The 22522-nt window shown below is 40.5% G+C and overlaps 3 protein-coding genes across 4 annotated transcripts in view; 1 reads left to right on the forward strand and 2 right to left on the reverse strand.

The window, feature by feature from the left end:
* mtus2a (microtubule associated tumor suppressor candidate 2a) overlaps positions 1 to 6128 on the forward strand; it is a 44787-nt gene extending 38659 nt beyond the window's left edge. Inside the window, exons 10-16 of the mRNA XM_035178784.2 lie at positions 291 to 505; positions 616 to 721; positions 822 to 895; positions 1075 to 1173; positions 1719 to 1838; positions 1965 to 2062; positions 2554 to 6128. Of these exons, the coding sequence (XP_035034675.1) occupies positions 291 to 505; positions 616 to 721; positions 822 to 895; positions 1075 to 1173; positions 1719 to 1838; positions 1965 to 2062; positions 2554 to 2965 (1124 nt within the window). The 3' untranslated portion in view covers positions 2966 to 6128. The remainder of the gene's footprint in view (positions 1 to 290; positions 506 to 615; positions 722 to 821; positions 896 to 1074; positions 1174 to 1718; positions 1839 to 1964; positions 2063 to 2553) is intronic.
* A 1057-nt stretch (positions 6129 to 7185) lies between these two features.
* stoml3b (stomatin (EPB72)-like 3b) lies at positions 7186 to 11436 on the reverse strand. Its single transcript, XM_035178178.2, has 7 exons — positions 11278 to 11436; positions 9791 to 9894; positions 9613 to 9685; positions 9429 to 9511; positions 8058 to 8261; positions 7848 to 7982; positions 7186 to 7732 (listed from the first exon to the last, which is right to left on the reverse strand). The coding sequence occupies exons 1-7, from the start codon at positions 11339 to 11341 to the stop codon at positions 7544 to 7546; spliced, it is 852 nt and encodes a 283-aa protein (XP_035034069.1). The 5' UTR covers positions 11342 to 11436; the 3' UTR covers positions 7186 to 7543.
* A 1872-nt stretch (positions 11437 to 13308) lies between these two features.
* Positions 13309 to 22373, reverse strand: proser1 (proline and serine rich 1). Of its 2 annotated transcripts, XM_035178174.2 has the most exons (12): positions 21751 to 22373; positions 21596 to 21661; positions 21159 to 21227; positions 20882 to 20976; positions 20672 to 20765; positions 20358 to 20468; positions 19866 to 19967; positions 19245 to 19323; positions 18858 to 18950; positions 16275 to 17634; positions 14928 to 15072; positions 13309 to 14429 (listed from the first exon to the last, which is right to left on the reverse strand). In XM_035178174.2, exons 1-12 carry the CDS (start codon positions 21793 to 21795, stop codon positions 14307 to 14309), a joined length of 2382 nt encoding a protein of 793 aa, XP_035034065.2. In that variant the 5' UTR covers positions 21796 to 22373; the 3' UTR covers positions 13309 to 14306. The 2 variants fall into 2 exon arrangements, with proteins under 2 accessions (XP_035034065.2, XP_035034066.2); XM_035178175.2 differs by lacking the exon at positions 18858 to 18950.
* Between the last annotated feature and the right edge of the window lie 149 nt (positions 22374 to 22522).

A 22522-nucleotide genomic window follows, 5' to 3' on the forward strand; every position in this document is an offset into this window, starting at 1 on the left:
AGCCAATTTGATTGGTAGTAAAAGCACCTATAACATGAACAGTGGCCCTGTTGTAGTTAAATGTCCCAGTGAGCCGTCACAGTGTGACAGTGAGGCGGTATGACAGTGCTCTGAAATGTAAGCAGCTGAATTTTGTTTTTGCACGTGTGCTTTTCCTCATCAGTTTAAAGAGGTTTGTAGGCCTATATGGTATGAAAGACATATCCTCCCAAGTAGATTTTTGAAAGTTTTAACAAGTTAAAACAAATCTTTAATATATTACCATAAGAAACATTCTCCTTCGTCCACAGCATCTAACTCAGTGCGATGGGAGAGGCTCTATCGGGAGAAGACGGCGTTGGAGGTGGCGTTTGAGCGAGAGCTGCAGGAGCTGCAGCTGCAGCAGGAGGCGGAGCTGGCTGCTGTGGAGGAGGGGCTCCGAAAGGGTCACTCAGCAGAGGCTGAACACCTGAAGGCCGAGCATCGCTCAGAGATGGAGGAGCTTAGGACTCATCAACAGGAGCAGGTGAGAGAAGGGCATCATGGGAGATGTGTCTCTTTCATGAGATCTGATTTTTTTCAAATGAAATCTGAGCAGTTATTAAAGGTGTGTGTGTGTGCGTTTGTGTGTGTCAGGTGGGGGAAATGGCAGTCCATCACCAGGCCACCGTTCAGGAGCTCAGAGACATGCATAACATCACCATGGCAACACTGCATGAGGAGCACGCCCGTACCATGAGAGGTAGGATTTTAGATCTCATTTAAATAACACAATGTGACACCAGCACTGCTAGAAACAACCTCACCTCTTGTTTATTATGTTTTTCTGAATCTGTGTTCAGACTTGAGGAAAGCTCATGAGCAACAGAAGATGCTTCTCGAGGAGGATTTTGAGAAACTCAGGCTTTCTCTGCAGGTATGATTTAACAAAAACACATAACTTCAGGTTTTATTTTTTAACAGTACACACTAATCTGTACTCTGTGTGTGTGTGTGTGTGTGTGTGTGTGTGTGTGTGTGTGTGTGTGTGTGTGTGTGTGTGTGTGTGTGTGTGTGTGTGTGTGTGTGTGTGCGTATCCGTGTGTGCGTGCTCAGGATCAAGTGGATACTCTCACGTTTCAAAATCAGAGCCTGAGGGACAAAGCCAAACGTTTTGAAGAGGCTCTGAGGAGGAGTACTGATGAACAAATCGTTGTGAGTTTATCTATAACACAAACACAATAGAATACACCTATTAGTATTAGGGCGAGATAGAAGAAACAAATGTGAGGAAGAACAAAACAATAAAACAATAAAGTCAAAGGAAGAGGAGCGACTGACTGCTCTGTGAGCTGCCAGGGTTTTTGGCCCAATCTCTTCAAAGACCTATCACTGATTACTACACTTTGTTTATATGCTAAAAGAAAGAATGTTCTCGTAACAAAAACAAATTCTGAGTTTCTTAATTCATCTACACACGTTAGCAGTTTGATATATTCTAAAGGTCAACTTTAATTTTAAAATGTCAAGTTTATTCTCAACCTTTTGACTTTATTCACAATATGCAAAAGAAAAGAAAAAATCCTCTGATTTAGTTCCCGAGATTTCAAACTAACAACCCTATAAATTTTCGCACCAACATGACTTCAAGCATCTCTCAAGAAATCTGTTAAAAAATAGAGTAAATATCTGTATTGTTCTTGACCGTGTCTTTTAAAACCCCACTCATGCTCTGTCTGTCCTTTCTGTTTCTGTATCAGGATGCTTTAGCTCCGTACCAGCACATTGAGAAAGATCTGAAGAGCTTGAAGGAGATTGTAGAAATGAAGAACCAGCAGATACACCAGCAGGAGAAGAAGATCTCCGACCTGGAGAAAGTGGTAGGCTCAAATAAGCCATCTCAGCATACAGTAAAACACACATGCATACACTGGTCTGGATGCATCGTGGTCAATGTGCCTGGTTAAGGAAATATTGCGTTGTGGTTGTGTGTTACATTTGAGCAGGCCCAGAAGAACGTGTTCCTCGAGGAGAAGGTCCAGGTTCTGCAGCAGCAGAATGAAGATATGAAGACTCGTATTGATATGAACCTGGTCCTGTCCAGGTAAGGTGCACGCAGTCATCATCGTGATCATTACCAAGGATTACCAAAGGTTGGTTGGTTGGTTGGTTGGGTATGTGGGTGGTTGGTTGGTTGCCTGATGCTTGGATGGTTGGTTGGTTGCTTGGTTGATTGGGTATGTGGGTGTGTGGGTGGTTGCCTGATTGGTTGGATGGTTGGTTGGTTGCTTGGTTGATTGGGTATGTGGGTGTGTGGGTGGTTGCCTGATTGGTTGGATGGTTGGTTGGTTGCTTGGTTGATTGGGTATGTGGGTGTGTGGGTGGTTGCCTGATTGGTTGGTTGGCTGGGTGACTGGGTTGCTGGGTGGTTTGTCAGCGCGATTGTACAAAAACTACAGAACTTTTACCAATATCGGAGGAAAATTGTGGCTCAGCAAAGTCAAGGCTCTACTGAGTGTCATTCTACTTATCACTATTATCTCTATCATCTAATCATCTAACATTAGCTTCCACTGTGCTGTCTTTTCTCTGCAGGCAACTATCAGAGGAAAACGCCAACCTCCATGACTCTGTCGAGAAGCAGAGCACTGAGAAGAAGCGTCTGAGCATGAACAATGAGGAGCTCCTGTGGCGCCTCCAGACCAGTCCCCTCATGTCCCCCGCCTCCTCCCCACTGCACCGCTCCTTCTCTACCTCCCCTGTCCCCTCATCCCCGTTCTTTTCCTCCTCACCTGTAGCAGGGTGCGACTCCCCCACCCACTGTCACGGCTGTCCCAAGCAAGTTCAGTACTCCTCCCCTTCCCACAGAGCCGCCACCAATCAAAACCTCTCCCCGGGACCAGCCACACCCACTCACAGGGCAGCGAGCAATCAAAATTACTCCCCTGGCCCAGCCACGCCCACACACAGAGGGTCGGCCAACCGCTGCAACTTAGCTGCAAGATAAGCTCCCGTCTTTCTCCTCTTTCATTCCTTTTATCCTTGTTCTTTCTTTCTGAATGTGAATGGAGTTTTAGTACATGTTGGACAAAAAGACAGAATGTGATCCCCAGTCTTTACAGGTTAAACTGGACAGATTGTACAGGCAGCGTCAATCTGTCAGGCATCGATGTTATACACAGAGAACATGTATAATAATGTTAGGAAGAAAAATGATGCCAATAACTGCAGCTCAGTCCATTGTCCCAACATTTATTAACACAGAGTCTTGGAGTTTGGACTGTATATACTGTATGATAGTGATGCAGATAGTGTTTAAACCTGCATGGATAGTCACGAGTCCCACATAGACAGAAACAGAGGGAAAGTAGCACAATCGTAAGACCTGAACGCAACAGTCCAGGGTGTTAGAAACACGGTCACATCCTTTGTGAGAGAAGATTTATTCCTTCTCTTTGGGATTAGTTTCTCAGAGTCGGTTCTGTTTTGAATGATGAATTGTAATTCTGCGTCACCAACTCTGTTTTTCATTTGGAAAAATCCCCAACAAAGCGCCTTATACTTGGTCCTGCCGTCTCACCAGCAGAGAACAAGCGACATTTTACTTCATGAAGGACTTTACGTAAAGAATTGGTTTGTAAATCTGAGTGGATAATATCTCTCAGCCTCCTCGAGGTGTATTTAACATTTTGTAATTAGTTCAGTGCTGATATTTTACACGTGTGGGACTCACACTCCCTGGAACCCCAGCCATTTTACCTGCAAAACATTTGCAACTTTGCATTCAAAGTCTCTTAAAACCTTGTCAGGGCTTCCTACATGAGCTACTCTTCACTTTTCATGATCCCTCAGGTCAACTTGTAAAAATGATACACCTGCCATTTTATATTTACCTCTGTGGGAATGTGCAGTCTGAACAACAACAACAACAACACAGGTACTGAAGAGCTCCAAGCGAATGGGGAACCCAGCAAAGGAAAGACAAATTTAAAGCTTGTTGTGGATTTCTTTAGAATGTGGTGTTTATATCTTATTTATTTCTTACATGTATTTTGCTACTTTAAGCAAGCATGTCCTGTGAAAGTCTTCCAGTCTTAACGTGAACTTTATTATTGCTGTGAGCCGTCTATTTATTAAGCTTGAGGCGTGAAGGAAATGAATGTGTGTTTGTACCTGAAGATATCACTTATGAGAGATAGGACAGATTTTTCACAAGTGATGTTCAGGGGACTGTGTTATGATATGTTATGACTCTATAAGCTATGTACATTTAAAAAAGAAATACAGGTTAACCCTCTGTTTACCTCTGTGACGTATTAGGATAGCGTAGCCCTTTCTGAACCTTTATCAACTTCCTCATAACCCATGGTTAACCCGTCCTCCATTGTTTGTCAATCTTGGATTGTTTTGTTGTAAACTTTTGCAAACTGCACTGAATTCTCATAGTGCAAGAATATATCGTTCAGGGAATTATTTTCTAAATTTAGATTAGAAATACTTTCAATTATTTTCTTTTGTATAGCTTCCCTACAGAACATTATACACAAGATATTTCCCGAGATGATTTTCCACTTATATGATATACAACAGAGAAACCAACCTTTGGTGTATAAAAACTGGGAATAATTTTATAGCATACAGTATGTAATAGCTGCCTCCTTGTACTATACTCTATAGACTAACTTACCCTCAGGGTCCTAATATCTCATCTAGCGTTGAAGAAGTCAACTCTGACAATATTATAGTGTTACATGTGATCTCAGTGATTTACTCACACGTTAGCACGCAAGTCTAAAACTGTCGGGTCGACATGAAAATGAGCTGCTGTAAATAAACACGGCCGATGAGGAGGGAGGAGGGTAAGTCTGCTAAAATAATTCTAATGGGAGCATGGGTTACAGTTAGTGACTAATGTAAAGTTAAGTAGATTGTTAAGTAGATGCATGGGAGGGAGGGGGGGGGGCAATATGAAGGCCTGCCCGAGGCCTTGAAACTCCTTGCAGCCCCCCTGGTCACTTTTTCAGTTCAGTTACAGGTTGAGTAAATGTAAACTTTTACCAGCATGTAAAGGAATTTCTCTGGGTTGACCGAATTTTCCGTAGAAGACTTTTAAGTTGATCTTTAAATTGCTTATACCAGCACTTTTGATGGTCATGAAAACGTAAAAACTAAAATGTTCTTTTCATCGATCTTCAAGATTTTTTGTACGATACATCCACCGGGTTAAAACGCTCTTAAATAAAAGAATGTCTAGGACAGCGAATGATTTGAGAAACGTATCTCAATTCTCACTGACTTTGTACCGACACTGACGATTTTGAGAATGTCTTTGTGTAACGAGCAGTTGTAAGAATATAACCAGGATTGTAATTCACCTAAAAGGTCACTTCAGGTCAAAAACACAAACACAGTCTACAAGGATGCAACAAATCTAGTGTTTACAAATGACAGAATTAAAGATAATGATTCATTTCAGATTAATATTTCACCTCTGAATGGACTCAGATCTCCGAACAGTGCACTGGTATTGTAACGACCCTTCAATGTGTCCTGTGGACATCTGCGTCTCACTCTGAATGTCAGCAATGTAATGACTGCGTTTTTTACAAGTCACTCGTCTGATTTAGTTTCATACAGAAGGGCCTCTCGTCCGACCACTATGTAGCATTTAATATGTAGCACTTGGTTGAGCCTCCCCTCAAGAATCATGGGTAATTTATCCAACGTCTCAGCACCCATGTTGATATATATATATATATATATATATATATATGCTGTTTTAGCAAATGTTTCCATGGCTTGTCAACCTTCAGCACCACGTAAACTATACACAATTACCCCTTGAGGATTACGACAACATATGCTGAATTTGTTCAGGCACTGATTGTATCGTTTGAATGTAAATACATTTACAACATGATTTGCGTCTTAGTGCACCAACAAAGTAATAGAAGCATGTTTCTTCTGTCTTCGCTGTTTCTCGCTCTCCCTCTCTCTTCTTTTACCTCTCTGCATTTGTGATGGTCGACATGTTCAAAATGTAGCGAAGCGGTAGGAGGCGTAGAGGACGAGGAATGAGATAGTTTGACATGTAATGTACTCACACGTATGTTGGTGATTTTATTTGTACTTTCTGGGGGAGAACACAGTATTAAAAATATTTAAGAAAATGAATGTGATGTGTCATTTAAGGATAAACCCTGTCCTCCTTTCTCTTGTTCAGGTGTTTGCCTTCAACATGTATTCTGAAGTGTGGGTCTTAGATAACAGCACATGCAATAGTGTGTTTTCAGGACTGGTGTCAAAGTCTAGTTTCACATGGCCTCAGTTCAACCAGCCATCTTTCTTTTTTTTTTCTTCTTTCATTTATATCCAACAATAACATTCAGCTTCAAGATTCCACATAACACACAAAATACTGTGTGTGTATAAAGCTTTTTACATTACTGAATATTTGTGTTAATTTTTTGTTTATTTTTTTACGAATTCTTCTTATCTTTCATGTTTTCAATTCCTTTCATTTTTTAAATCCTGATCACCACTTCATCACTGGACCAACTAATTTCAAATAAATGTTACCAGCAGCTGACCACCCAGTCATTCATGAAGCTCTCCCGGCTCCTCAGCAACCAGTGGTGCAATACAGTATATTTACTTTGTTACTGTACTTAAGTACATTTTATATGTATCTGTACTTTACTTAAGTAGATTTATCTTCAGGTGTTTTTTTACTTTTACTCCACTACAGCAAATATCTGTGTTTTCTGATGGCATTTTCTGTTTTTATATTTTTTAAGTAATCAATAACGAGAGGGGAACTGGTCCACTGATCCAATCAGAGTTGATATATATCTGATGGTAATCAAATAAAAACAATACCCTTTCAAATACTCAATGTGACAATATAAGTGTTTTCAGTAGCATCACCTGCAGCATTCTTTAGTAATATGAAAGAGTTTACTATTCCTGCATTAATATACCTGCGGGCACAGTAAATGATTACTTTTACTTTTAATACTAAAGTATATTTCAAAGCAAGTACTTGCATAATTTTTTCTCAAATAAAAAAAGTTAATCTGGTTATTTTACTTAGTGAATTTTTGTCGATACATTTGTATTTTCACTTCTAGAGAATGTTTCAGTACTTCCTCCACCACTGGCAGCAACACCACCACCAACTTTGAAATGGTTCTGATGTCAAGACAAAGGACGAACGGAGAGACAAAGACAGGTTATTCAATTTATTTGCATGGTTACATTTTGCAGGTGATTAATGTCACATCATACTGTATAATATAGAGACAGTATTTATTATATAATGTAATGAAATATAATACTCATTTCATTAAAAAAAAGAAATGTAAACTATGCTGAATACTCTGTATTTAATCAAAATCACATTGCTAAGCAGGCTCGGCCTCGTCACAGCTTGACTATAAAAACCATAAATGTGTTTTCGTGATCAGTTACAAATAAAATTTGACCATTTGATAACAGCTTTAACTTGGCAGTTATTACACATAGCTGCAGAAAGTGACTCAACAAAGAAAATAGAGGACCAGCAGATTGAATCATCTCGGAGAAATCACTTCCGCATGAAGTGTGAAATGATATCCATGGGCAGAGGGAAGATGATGGTGGAGTTCTTCTCTGCTGCGATGGTGCTGAGAGTCTGCAGGTAGCGAAGCTGCAGCGCTGACGGAGACTCTGCGATCACGAGGGACGCCTCCTTCAGGGCACGCGATGCATTCATCTCACCCTCTGCTGATATCACCTGTACGTAGAGCAAGGAAGAGACATTAGGATGAAAAGTCTCTTCACATAATTTCAATTAAGAGGGCCCATTGTTTTTTTGTTTGGCCTGCATGTATCATGGCACATGTCCTGACCTTGGCTCTGGCCTCTCGTGTTGCCTCTGCCTCAGCAGCCATGGCTCTCTGCAGCTGAACTGGCAGCTTTACATCTTTAATCTCCACACGCTCCACCTTGATGCCCCAGGGGTCTGTGGCTTCATCCAGGCTGGACTGCAGAAAGAGACAGAGGTTATACCTGGAGCTGAGCTTAGCTCCCTATCTTGAAACAGGTCTTGTTTTCTGTACCTGCATGGTGTGAGCGATGATCTCACGGTCAGACAAGACCTCTGACAGGTTCTTCGTCCCCAGAACATTTCTGAGGGTGGTCTGTGCCAGCAGACGGGTGGAAAGGTCAGCGTTCGACACGTTGGCCACGGAGGCGATGGGGTCACTGACCCGGAAGTACACAACTCCATCCACGCTAACTGTAACTGAGTCCTTGGTCAAGATCTGGAATAGAAAATACAGGACAGTTTCTGTGTGTGTTCACATCCTGAGGTTCTACCTCCACCATGGAGGCTATGTTGTCATCTGCATTTCTTTGTCGTTAGTTAGCAGTGTGAAGGTAAATGTAGATTATCTTTCTGAGAAGACGAAGGAGATAAATCCATGATGCTTTTTATGATATCCGTTACAGTGTGATTTCTAGTAATCAGAGAGCAAATTATAGTATAGTACAGAGTTTAATAAGTGTGCTTCTGTTGCTTTAATTCCCTAGATAATTAACACATTCTCAATGATTTACCTTTTCGTGATTAATCATATAATACAATTTGTATATTCAATCCCTAATGAACCAAGTGTCATTCCTAGTTTCACTTTATGTTTGAGCTTGTCTTTTGTTTTAATAATGACATTTGAAGTCTGTGTTCTCATCCCAAGTGTGTGAAGGTCTTCAGCTCCGTGTCAGTTGGTAATTGTCCCAAACAATATGAGTGTTTGGATTTTAAAGATCCAACAAGAGGGACGATTTGGTGCTATACAAATCAAATTAAATTGAAATGAGTTGAATTGAACAGTTCAACAGGTTCAATGTGATTTTGGGTTTGAAGTAACTTAGTATGTTGATTTATATTGTGTGTCATCATTCTGGAGCTGAGAAGGAAAAAAACAGAGAGCAGTCCTTGTGTTTTAAAAACCCAGTGGTTTGCCCCACAGAAGAAATCCTGGTGTTATGATTACCATCGTCCTCTTTGATCAACTTTTAGGTTCATCTATTCAGATTGTTTAGACTTGAGAAAATGCAGTTATTGTTCTATTACATTCAAGAAATATTATCCATTTGCATTCTTTAGATAAAATCTTAAAAATAAGCAGAAGGACTAATTGGTTGCTGCAGAGCTTTCACTGGGCTGATGTTTGCCTGCGACAGCCCCCTTTTATAAAAGGACGTGTTAGTTCAGCGGCTTGTTTGTACATGAGACGGGGGGGGGGTTCAAATTAATTGCTTGATGTGTGAGACCTGTCAAGTTTGATTTACACTGCGTTTTATCCGTTGTATTGTACAGCTTTTGTCATCTCTCCTCTTAAATACGTCCCACTGTTTAAGTGGGACATCACACACACACACACACACACACACACACAGTTTTGTGTTGTTGTCTGCACCATCCCTACCTCTTGTGGTGGGATGTCAAATGAAATTGTTCGTAGATCCACCTTCACAAAGGAATCAGTGCACGGCAAAACAAAGAAGATACCTGTGGAAAACATGAATTCATATTATTGCTGTTGGCTGCATATCACTAATCATATCCCCTATGAACAGTTAGTTATATAGAAATCACCGCTGTTTCTATACCTGGTCCTTTAGCCTTCCTGTCTGTGATGCGGCCCAGCCTGAAGATGACGGCACGTTCATACTCCTGAACGATCTGTGACACACCGACCACAACACAACACGAGCTCAGTTCACGTTCACATTCAAACAGTTATTTGCGCTCTTCACCCGACTGTGGTCAGTTACTGAGTTCACTCACCTTCAGACAAAACCAGATGGTGATGGGGCAGAGAAGAAGGGTGAACATGCCAGAGAGGATGACAATGAACCAACCAATGCATCCCAGGGAGCCTGTCCGCTCAGCTGGAGGAAGAGAGAGAAAGGAGAGTGTCAGTGATCAGAAACCAGTTTTGATCGACTGGATGTGTAATGTGATGCCACCGGGAGACACACACATCCACAGGCAGTGTACACACAAAGAAGCTCACAGAGACTCACACTTAGAGCAAACAGTAAAATGTTTACTCATGCAGCATGATCCTACAGAGTCCTTTTTCTACTTTGGTAATAAAAGGAGTCATTGGCTGAGGGAGAGGTCTGTGAATAACTGTAAATCAGTTTTTCCTCTTCACACTGACATTTGATTTCACCTGAGTACGCAGCCGTATTACACTGCCAGTACAGATCACAACAAATATATATTTCTTGTTTGCAAAAGGCAGCAGCTGAATTGCATTTGTCCTACTTTCATTTCCTTTATCGCTGCGGTTATCATTTCCTTTGTGTTACAAACATCTTTCTTGTCCAGACCACAAGAACCAAGTTTCCTGTTGACAAAATAGTGGACATTTGACAGTTGCACTGATCTGAAAGGGAACACTGTTGCACTTTGGCAGCTTTGCAAATTCACTTCCACTGTTGCACATGATCTGGAACGTTTAGTGGCACTGATTGGGAGAAGAGCACGAGGAGTTAATGAGAATTATTGTGCCGACCTTCGCTACATCTGTATATATTATTTCAATTTTAAAAAGGCGCCAAAATGTGATTGGTCGGATGGAAAACTTTCATTCAGTTTCACAAATAGTCTTTTTCATAATCTGTTCACCATCTTTTTGTATTGTGTCCCCTGATTGAAAGTATATGTAAATGATGTGTACACAGCCAGCCATGCAACATGATCCTGCCCAACAGGTTGGCCAAAACAAAGGCATGGAAAAACGATTAGATGGGAAAAAAAACTCTCATATGAAAACAAACAGTTTAAGGAACAAATTAAGGAACATTTACACACAAGCCTCAGTCCTCCTTTTCCTTGTGACTTCACAGAGCATGGACACACACACACACACACACACACACACACAAATGACAAGAGACACGCACACAAACACTAAAAGTCACATGCTTATGGGACTCCTTATCTGGGTGACATGTGGTTACTGTCTCTATGACGATGTAGGTTTACTCTGCTCTGGTCGCTCTGGCTGCGTTCCACCTACACAGGTGAGCTCCCACACAACCTATGGTGGCTGATGTAGGACACTAAACGGACCTCTTAATGACTCAATGCCCATTCAACATGTTGCTCAGGGTTAAACAAACAGTTGACCTAAGCCTTTAAAAGCCTAGTTTTTGATATTAATTCAATTTTTAACACAATATTGACGATTCAACAAAAAGTTCAATGTAAAATAACAGCTCAGGAGAAAAAGAAACATCAAGGAAAAAAGTGTTTTTTCTTACAGATCAAGTCCTCTTTGCTAATTCCTCTTCTCTTCTGTCCTTCCATCTGGTCCTCCATTTCCATGTGTTGTTGGGGAACTGAGTGGCGAAGTGTGTGTGGAGAGCGTTTGTTGGAGTGCAGCTAACGAGGAAGGAGTCACCCTGCCTTTTAAAGCTGTAATGCAGCAATATAATGTGGCTCAGAGAAAAGCGAGTAGGTGTGGCTGTCACCTCTGAGTTGATCATCGACAAAGTACAATCATATTGTTGCAAACAGGTCACTGGATAACCTAAGAGTTGTGTTTAAAACACACGTTTCAGGTGTGAATCATGGGAAATCCAAAATAAAACCTATTCACGTTTAAAACACTGTAATATAAATATGGTAATATTACGTTTATTATCAAACCTGCTTTTTCACATGACTCCCAATGGCTAGTCTGCATAAAGGCCCTTACTGGTTTAAACCCAATTCAAAATTTCAAAGTGATTTCCCGATCATGTTAGTCATTTTACTTTCCCTTATTTCAGTTCCTGTTAAAATGAGGAACTGTTCAAAAAATCAGTAGCTCTTTGTCTGAGCTTATTTAACACGGACAAACTGGATTCACACATGGATTTTCATGGTTTCTGCTGAAATTGAATGTAAAACTTTAAAAGACATAATTAAAGAGTATGGAGAGAATGAAGGAAAAGAAAAAATAAAGACGATAAAGAACATGGGTATGGGGGATTCAACTTTTAAAAAAATAGGTCGGCTTCAGAGAGATTATTTATTATTATATTATGTTTTTATATCAAGTATATATTTATATTTAAATATTCTAGTGCTCTTTGGAATAAATACAAAATCAATACAGAAATAACCATTAGCATTACTGTAAAGGTAATTATATAAATTAAGTAAGGTTTATGGATTTATTATCATTTTGGGATCAACATGTTCAACTGTGCTTGTGCGGAAATTGACAAACTCTAACAACCTTAACACAATATGAAATCAGTAATTAGTAGCAATGAGTAGAGTTTTGAAATTAAATTTAATTACATTTTCAAAGAAAAACTTTACAATTTACATTTTTTATTTTTGTAATAATAAAATGTTAAATGTAGTGCAGGTGTTAATTTCATTGGTTTATAATTCATTGTATCCCTCTCATGGAAAAATTATAAAATGAAAGATTTTCCAGTTAGATCTCATGACTCATTGACACATGACTGATGGCATCACCGGTGCATTAGTGGTCATGGACACTCAAGATAAGCAGCAACTAGAGCACTCACATATACGTCTACTTTCAATGCAAGGTTATGTCAATATCAAGATTTTGAAAAGCGTAATTTTTTGAGGAGGCCGACAGTTCCTTCTGTTATTGGTCATATGTCCCTTGCTGTGTACCTCCTATTCACTGCTGCAACTGTGTGTCAGTTATTGTTCAGCAGCCCTCTCTTCTGGTTTCTCTCCATGTTGCGTGAGACACAGATTAAATCTGCGGAAGCTGTGGTTTTCACATTGTTATTTTATATCCGCGTTCATGAAGTGAAGTTTCACTGGAAGTCAGAGGTGTGATCTGTTTTTTTTGTTGCAGTGAGCTTGTCCTTATTTTCATAGTAGTTTGTTTAATCATACATGAGATTAAATGTCCTACACTTAAACTTTATTTTATTGTAGGATGGTAACATTTTGAATCAATCAACCATTTAGTGATGTTATAGTCTTGTAGTATACTGTACATATTAATAGACGTATAGCATTTTTAGTCTCGAGTGCAGTTAAATTGTCTTTTCCTTTTCGAAGCTGCCTTCAACTATCATGTTAGTTAAGTCTCTGACCACAAACCTGGACCTTTTTTTTGCTTAAGAATCATTATATGTCCATTATGCTGTTTGTTTACGATTATGACCCTTTATCACATTGATATGCAGGTTTTATCTGCACGACTGTGACTTTTTAGATGTGACTTAGTTACATTTAACTTATTTAACTTACAGTTTATGAGCCTGACAGCTATGAAGGTTTATGGCATGACATAGAAAGGAGATGACAACAACTACAGCAACCAGCAGTTTACTGACAAATTAATAAAAACAGGAAACACAAAGAGAAAAGAAAACAACACAATGTAACAACAAAAAATATCACTTTTCGTGTGAACCTCAGTGAGTTTGAGTACTGAGGTGTACAGTGAATTAAAAAATTACAGTATTCATTTGCAAAGCATTGCTGAGGAATGCAGTCATTATACTGTATATTCTCAGTTCCACATATCATTCTACAAATACTTCCAGATGTTGTCAGTAATCTCTGCATACAGTATGTCTGGTCATATCCTGTAACAACAGCTCTATTACCGTTAGATCTGTCAAAAGAAAAACTTTGTAAACATATTAAAAAAAATTATTCACAGTAAACTGCAGAAAGCCACAAGTGAGTGTTCACTGAAAATAACACATGAGCGGAGCTGCCAAATGCAGGTTTTGTACACAATACTCCCGGCTTTGACACAAAACAAGGGCTTCAAATATTCATGGTGTTCCCGATTTAAAATGTGACACAAGTCAGAGTTAATGTCATAATACAATATTCAATTCAGGGTTCTCAGTATCAGTATCATAGGTTTTCTCTACTGAGAATGAACATAAAATACTACATGTGAAGTCATTACATATCATGTACAATTTTCATTTCTTCCTAGAATTCATTATTCACTAATAAAAGGTGATAATCTTCATTAAAAACAGCCAAGTCCAGCTAATGTTAAAACCAGTCACAGTCTACATGTAAAACCTAAAAACCAACTTTGGCAACTGATATTTACAACTGTTCACTAGGAATAAAGTAACAAATAAACCTTCTCTCCCCTGTACACTATTTCAACTGATTTCAAGGTAGTGTTCCTGGTCGTAGTAAACTCATTCTGGCTCTGACACACATTGTATTGAAACACTCTTTATCTCTCGTCTACTGCTCTGTAGGGTTCAAGGCCAAAACATAGAACAGGGTAGGTCAGCATGTAAGTCTAATCAAGTTCCGAAGTGAGTGGTGGGTTTCACTGCCAGCCCAGCTGGGGGTGCAGACCTGGCTGGAGGGGGAAGGGGTTTCCTGGGCCTGGAGGGTAGTTGAAACTGTTGGGCTGAGGAGGAAAGCCCTCTAAACCAGACACAGGATGAGCCTGGAACAACACCAATGAAGAGAAGAACTTTTGTAAATGTGAAGCTTTATCAAACTGACATTCAAATACCTGTAATCTGACAGAGCAGTTTGTGGGTGTGTGGGTGGGTGTGCCCTTGTATGTCTTGGGAAAGTGAAGACATTTTGTGACTGGTCCTCCTGACATTTCTATGAGAGGCTGTATGTCAGAGTGCAAATGTCTGAGTCAGTTGCTACGGACATTGTGTGATGTCAAATGATTTTTCTTTCCAACACTCGACGACTCACAAGTCTCAATCTCCTGCTGCGTTCTTCCTATGTGAAAGACAAACTCCAGAAAATGTCCAGAGTTCATGTCTGAAAACTGCTTTAGTTTTAAGTTCATGATTAGAGTCAGCTTAAGGTTACAATAAGGGTTACGGTTAAACAAGTAGCAGATATGGTTAAGCTACTCCAGGGAATTAATGCAAGTCTATGTAATGTATCCAATAGGGCCCTTCGACGCCATGTGCATTTTTACCTGCAACAAGGCCGACTGCATGGCCGGGTTGTGGAGGCCACCAAGCGTGGCAGGGGAGCCAGAGGGAGAGAAGCCTGGTACACCAGGGAAGGACAACAAGCTGGGGAATCCACTGCTTCCTGGAGGCTGGAGTCCACTACCCATCCTAGAATGCACAAAATAACTTTTTTCAGACCCTGTTCACACCGGGTACTAAGATCCGTCTTGAGTCATCCGATCACAAGTGGACATATCTAACAACAGGTGTGAACACGCCCAGGGCGCATTGAGATCAGAGCACATTCAAAGTGGTATGGGACTCATGTGACCACATTCTTTAAGCATTGAGAACGCAAATGGTCCCTGGGACACACCTAACATTCACCGACTGGCTATAGTATACTAATATATATAATGAACCATAAGTAAAATTTCAATGACAACTATTTCGGTTATTCTTCAAAGAAAAACGTTTTTGAAATCATGTTGTTATCTTTTCCAACCAGCACCTCATTAATCTCTGCTAATGGTTTGAGTATTATGTACAATCTATAACTATCTGTGTTTATATAAAGTATACAATATAATATCTGTAATATCTGTTTATTTCATACAAATGTGGATACCTCTTCCTGAATCTTATAACAGAAGCTGCAACATAATAACAATTAGGTGCATATTGTTGGTATGTATATATAGCTTATGTATGTGTGTTTATATGTGTTTATTTTATTATTATTCATTATTATTATTTTGCTTTACTTTAAGATTTGGCACTCCTCCACAAATTAGCATTAGCACTGGTTAATTTAATAGCTCTTCCAAGATAAGACAGCACTTTAGTTGCTGAAATGGCAACATAATGTGAGTCTTGAGCCTGAAGCACTTCGTCATTAACAAGACAACTAGATTATTACATGGCTGACAGTTATCACCTGATCAAATGGAAACCAACTCTTCAAGACAACACAAGCCAAAGTCTAACCCCAACATTGCACAACGGGAGAACAAGTGCACTTTACACTTTGCAGGTGCAGTCTTTCCACTTGTCACATACAACCCAAAGTGGAAAAATCACTTGACCTGATTTATGATGCTGTTTGGAAAATCAATGTCACATGCTATAATTAGCACAGACCCTATTCTAACTTTTGACCTATTGTGATCTAACATTACTAGAGACGGTATGGCAATATGGGCTTTAGGTCATGGCTATGTGGCATAAAAGAACATCTGTGAATTGAATATTAGTACAGTAGAAATTCTACAGGGAATCATAATATTATTTAAAATTATCCATATGACATGGTTCTGTATACTAGACAGAACTCTCAGTGACTGTCCATCAAAAGAACGTGTCTGACATACCCAGGCTGGAAATTGGAGCTGAAGGCGGATGCAAAACCAGGTAAAACTGGTGATGACGATGGAACCCCAGCTGCTGCTGCCGCCGCTGCTGCTGCTGCCGCTGCTGCCGCTGCTGCCGCCTGTAGTGGCGCCACTGATGCTATTGAAGATGGTGTGGCGCCTGGAAGTCCCATGAATGAAGACAATACGGGACTCCCAGCACCATGCCCCCCTGACACACCCAGTCCAGGGTAGGCAGCGGGGCCAGGGCCAGGCGGAAGGCCTGGGAATAAAGAAGGGGCAGAGGTGAGGCCTAGACCAAAAGGGGAGGCTACACTGGAGGCAGCGTTGGTAACCAAGCCAGGGAAGATGGAGGTTGGTGGGTGGTTAGAAATGTTACTATTGGGGGGCATTGCAGACATGGTGGAAGGAGAGAGAGAGGAAGAAAGGGAGGAGAAAGGGGACAGGCCCGGGTAATGAGCGGCAGCTTGACTGGAGGACAGAGCTTGGAGGCCGGCGATAGCAACAGGACTAGGGAGAGAGACTTGAGGGGAACCTGATGGGTGTGACAGACCCAAAGAACGTGCCAGTGCAGCTTGTGCAGAACCTTGGACCACCAAAGAGCTAAGAGACGGCGTGCCAGAACGAGAGGTGCCCTTGAAAGCAGAGTGCACAGGGCTGTTACTGCCACTGCTGCTACCCCCGTGGTGTCTGTTCAGTGATCCAGCCATAGCCATGGCAGCCTGAGCCTGTGCAGAATGAGCGGGTTTGGGGCCTGGGGTGGAACAGCTTGGAATTATAGGAGTGGATGATCCAGGAGTAAGAGATTGTGGTCCAGAAGGGGTGTAACTTCTTATCACTGACCCAGATGGGTTACCTGCTTGTGGCTGTATGCCAGAGAAGACGAGTCCTGACTGGTGATCTGTGGACTGATGAAAAATCTTGTGATGAGTTGAACCCATGGAGTTTGTCTGAGTCAGGGGGTCTGGGCCGCCGCGGGAGGTGGCAGGGGTGCCTGGTCGAGAAAGAGCATGGTAGGGGGAAGAAGAGAAGTGGACAGGAGTTCCACAAGGAGTGCCAGACGGGGTGTGGGCTTTAATAACAGATGAGGGTGTTGGTGTAGTGTGACCACTGGGTGTCTGTGGCCCTGCTCTAATGACGGATGGGGATGGAGAAGGGGACGGAGAGGGAGAGGGGGCATTGGGGTGGTGAGAGGGAACCATGCCAGGGAAAACTGGTGTGATGGGAGTTGTAGGAGGATGCTGAGCAGGAGAGGCCTGGGGTGGGACTGGTGTAGAAGGCGTGGACCCATGAGGGATGAGGAGGGGTCCACTGTTGACTCCAGGTGTGGTGTGATGCGGATTGCCTGGTTTGGCATAACCTGGAAGTAGAAGGAGATCAGATTTGGTTAGAAAAATAATCTTAAATAGTGACTACTGTTATCTGAATGTGAGATTCAACTGAGAAAAAAAACAATTAAAAAAGTTGAACAGTATAAAACATTAAATAACTAATACTTTATTTCTGATCAGTAGTGCTGTTGTTAAATGACAAAAAAAAACATTCCAAGACATTGGCAGAAAAAGCCCAACAAACTATTGCAAAAGAAGCAACTCATTCACAAAAATGAAAGAAGAAACAGAGCAAAGAGAAATGGCCAGAGAGCATCCCTGCGTGCAACTTATTACATGAAACTTCCAACAATTTTCAACATTGGAATATGTCTTCTTTTTACCTTTGGGGAAATGATCAGATACTTTATATATTTAACGTCAAATTATGTCTTTCATCACATTTCACACTGGACATCTGGCTTTGGACATTTTCTCAGTTTAATGAAACTACAGTCACTGTTGAGCTTATGACCAAACGTCTCCCCAAAGGCCCTGAAAGATGTATTTCAATTGTGAAAACTGACAAAGCGCTGCGTTAAAAACGGAGTTATCCCAAGCGATGCATGATTCCGGGGGAATAAAAAAAAAAAAGGTTATTGAAATTAGTTTGAAGCTGATCCCAATCCAGGGAACCAAAGCCGCATCCTCACAAATCACCCAAGACAAACTTCTACACTGACTGACCAGAAAACAGAGAAATCTGCAAGATATAAAAGAGCCTTGTTTTTGTTGCGACTACTATTTTTAGATACATCTGTGTGTTGACTCAATTTTTTCGACACATTTTGCCGTTGTATAGTTTCTGATGGTATTTGAATTAAATGTCCTATTCTCCAACTCAACTACAAAAGGAAGGAGAAAGATTACAGTGCATTTTAAATACAACAGAAATGCAGGTGTATTGGATATATATATTGCGCAATCTAATCCAACATTACCCAACTCAAAAATACCCCTTACATTGAATCAATATATCTCCAACAGTTCTGAAGCTGATTCACAGCAGTTGTATTGAAAAGCCTTACAATGTAGGGGGCTGTATTTTTCTGGTCACTCAATGTAACTCCAGCATAAGTGAGAAGCACATTCTTCACCTGATAAAGGCGGTAAACTGGAGAGGCGCAGGTAAGCAGCATGCCAGGAAGCCTATTAGCCTATTTGCCGCCACACACAGGCACGCGCGCACACACTCGCTTCCATCAAATCATACCTGCTACTTTGTGGGTGAAGTTGTAGGGGGGAGGGGCCACGCTGGCTGTTATAACCCCTCCCACAGACACAAGGCCTGCGTTGTTGTACACACCTGAGTAGCAGTTGTAAATATTAACAGTGTCCACCGCACACACACACACTCACACAGACACACATACGCAAATGTAAGGATCAAACACAACTCACCCAACTACCTACTACACCTCAACCAATCCCAGATGGCAGTGATAAAACATGCCTGACAATTTAAGGCCACTCAAAGCAGAATTATTAATCCTCTGTTAGCTTAGATCTTAGTATCTTTAAGGTGTGTACTTTTTATTATTGACCAGTTATACAGAGCGGAAGAAGGCAGGGCAGTGTGCGGAAGTGGGTTGTTTCTTACTAGGTGCGATGGTAGCATGGGGTCGGCACGGTGGTATAGGGTAGGGCACAGGCCGATGAGGGTTGTAAGTTGAAGGAAACTAAAAAAGGAAAAGCATTAAGATACAAAACAGTTCACTCATCAGTAAATTCTGTCTAATCATGATATTTATGGTTTCTCAAAGTATGTCAGTAACTGATGCTATAGTTGCAGTGTCGCTTTTAAAGGCAGTAGTTGAGACATTTCTGCCATTTAAAAGAGGTTCATAGAAATAAGCTGTTAAATTTCTGAAAACACACAATTTGAAAGGATTTAAAGTCCTTATATCCAGATGTGAAAGGAGACCATTAATGTCAATGTCTTCCAATTCATATCACATTACTGCTGTACAGAATTTATTTGTGTTTCCATTATGCTCTTTACAGCCTCTGACGCACAGACTTCACTCAAGTCCATTTAGCACTTCAACTGTGGTCTATCAGAAGCTTATATAATGAGGCTTGATATGTAGAATATCATGTCTGAGTAATGTACTCATGTGATGTCTTGTCACTCAGTCATGAGACTTACGGGTGTCATGGCACTATTACATCATGGTACTATTACATTGTCCCCTTCAGTGACTCCCTTTCAAGTACTTACAGGCTTGAAGGGTCCAATTATCCGAGAAGCAATTCCTTTCCCATCTATACTGTTAGAGGCATCATCTTTCTTATCTCCTTCTTTTTTTGCCGGAGGGATTCCCTGTGACCAAAAACAAAACACATATTTTTCTTGTCTGGTTGCAAATGTTGCATAAAAAACATTATATTTTACAACTTTGCAAATTGCCCGAAAAAAATAACAAAACCAAACCCTGGTATACAGAATTCAGAGTAAATTATCAACCATTAATTCACTTTTTTTCACTGAATGTCCACTTTGTAATTAGTATTCTGAAGTTTGCCAATATGCTGAGACATGGAGGTGGAACAGGTGACACTAGGACCGACATAAACAAAGACATAATAAAATCTAAATCTGTTGTGAGTTGGTGATGGTCAGCTCATATCTAATATACAGTATATAAAATCCTAACGCTCAGGAGTAGGATGCATTCAGGAAACCTCAGTGTCAAGCTCTGCACATACTTACAGGGAACGTGCCAGTGACCAGGCTGGGTCTACCTTTAGGGTATGGATTCCCGGGTATCATACCACAGGAGGAGATCATGGCTACAGGAGCCTTACAGCCAACCTTACACACCTAATGAAGCAGATGTTGTATTATTTTCTGAGCTATTTCTACACACAGACACATCACATTTACAGGTTTCATTTTATTTAGCATTATTTTTTGATGGGGTCAATTGGTTACACATACATAAATACATTTTATTGCTTTCAATGCAAACCTTCATAGAACACACATTTTTTTTTCTGTGAATTACTTTGGAAAGGTGAACTTACTTGCTCCAATATCCTGCGAGCTCGTTTCTTCTCAGACAGGTGTATGCGAAACAAATCCTCCACAGGACGATAATTCTGAGCATCTGATATATTCCTGTAAAGGAACAGAGACCCCAAAATGTTCAATTGATCAATGAATGAACCAAACTGGATGAAATGTGTATGTGTAATAAAGGTTCATGTGCTTATATTTCTCCAAAAGCTACTCACAAAGCTATCAGTTCCAGTACAATCAGTCTGTCCTTTGAGAAGGTGAAGCAATTCAGGATATTTGCTACTTTGGTTGTAGGAATTGCAACCATTTTCTAAAAGAAGGATAAACATGCTCAACCAACACTTAGAGACATTCCAGTGACAGTGAGAGGTGACAATTTCACACACAGAAAGGTTTACTATTTAAATCACGTTTCAGCACAATGTTAATATAAAGGAATAACTGATGCAAACCATCTGAAAACCCCAATAATTGAAATCACATGTTACTTACATGCTGCAGAGCTTTAACTGCTTTGATCTGAGGTTCGGCCCATGAGAAGTACTTCAGTATCTCCATCACCTGCAATGATCCAGACAGTGTTGAGACATATAGTAACACTGGAGCTGCATTGCTCTCACATAGAAACAATATAAAGTATGAGAGAGAGTTGATATCTATTAAAGTTGCTCGGACACAACTTTCCTCTTTAAAGTTGGACCTAGCAGGAGATTATAACTTATACACACAGGGTCGAACATCATACCTTTGTTAGATCTATGTATTTACCATCTATCCACATGCAGCATTGATTATAATATAAGTCAACTAGTTGGTGTATTCCCAAAGATTCTTTTTTTACATATACATATATGGCCTGTATGACGTGGAAACCTTGTCTATCTAGTGTGTTAAACGATAAATAACAGTGTTGCTTTGTCCACAGTTACCTGCTCACTGGAGAAATACCCGTGCACCTGCTCTATGGCCTTGATGCGCTGATCAGTCAGGACGCACTGAAACACAAGATGGAGAATAATCAAATCCGGTTGAGTTGAAACGGTTTCAAATCTTTGATCGAACATATAATTTACAATTTTTTTACCTTTTTTATCTCATCCAAAACGATGTCAAACGACTTTTTATCCATGTTTGTTAACTCAAACAAACGCCTCTGTGACTATGAACACTTACTACACCACGCACTTGGTAAATATACTTTCTACAACACAATAGATACAGTAATCGAAGGTAAAATGCATCCGGAAGACTTCGACTCTAAATACTTTGTTATATATCCAGTGTTACTGATCAACTCATAATGCATTCAAACAATAATTTAACCCAATAAATATTCGCTCTACACGATTTGCAGCGTAACAAAGTTGCATGATCTTTCCCCTTCTTTTTCCGAAGAACTTTTCCGCGTGTGAACAATGACTTCCAAACCGGAGGAGCAGTCTGCAGCAAATCTGGCCGCAGCTAACAACAAGCTAACAACTAGCTGCAGCTACCGCGGTTCTGAACAGCACTCAACAAAACCACACGAGACGCTGGGAATCAATTGAAGATCCGCACATCTTTGTAGCCGATCTTAGTTTGTATCTAAAGTCGGAAATAGGAACAACAGGGACGCGAAAATGTCAAAAATTCATTCAAATCTAAAGGAGAAATCGCTAGCAAAGATAGCACTGAGGCTAGCTTCCACTGACAGCTGGCGCTAGTAACGTCAACACCGACAAGGACCCCCTCTTAGGTAGCTTGTCAGAAAAATACACTTTGTTGTATTTTATGTTTTAAAAAAATATTACAGTTGCATTGTGTGATATGATAATTAAAAAGAGGCTATTAATAGTTTTAAAAATGTATTATTTTAT

The sequence above is a fragment of the Hippoglossus stenolepis genome, chromosome 15 (assembly GCF_022539355.2).
Source record: "Hippoglossus stenolepis isolate QCI-W04-F060 chromosome 15, HSTE1.2, whole genome shotgun sequence".
Taxonomy (NCBI): Eukaryota; Metazoa; Chordata; class Actinopteri; order Pleuronectiformes; family Pleuronectidae; genus Hippoglossus; species Hippoglossus stenolepis.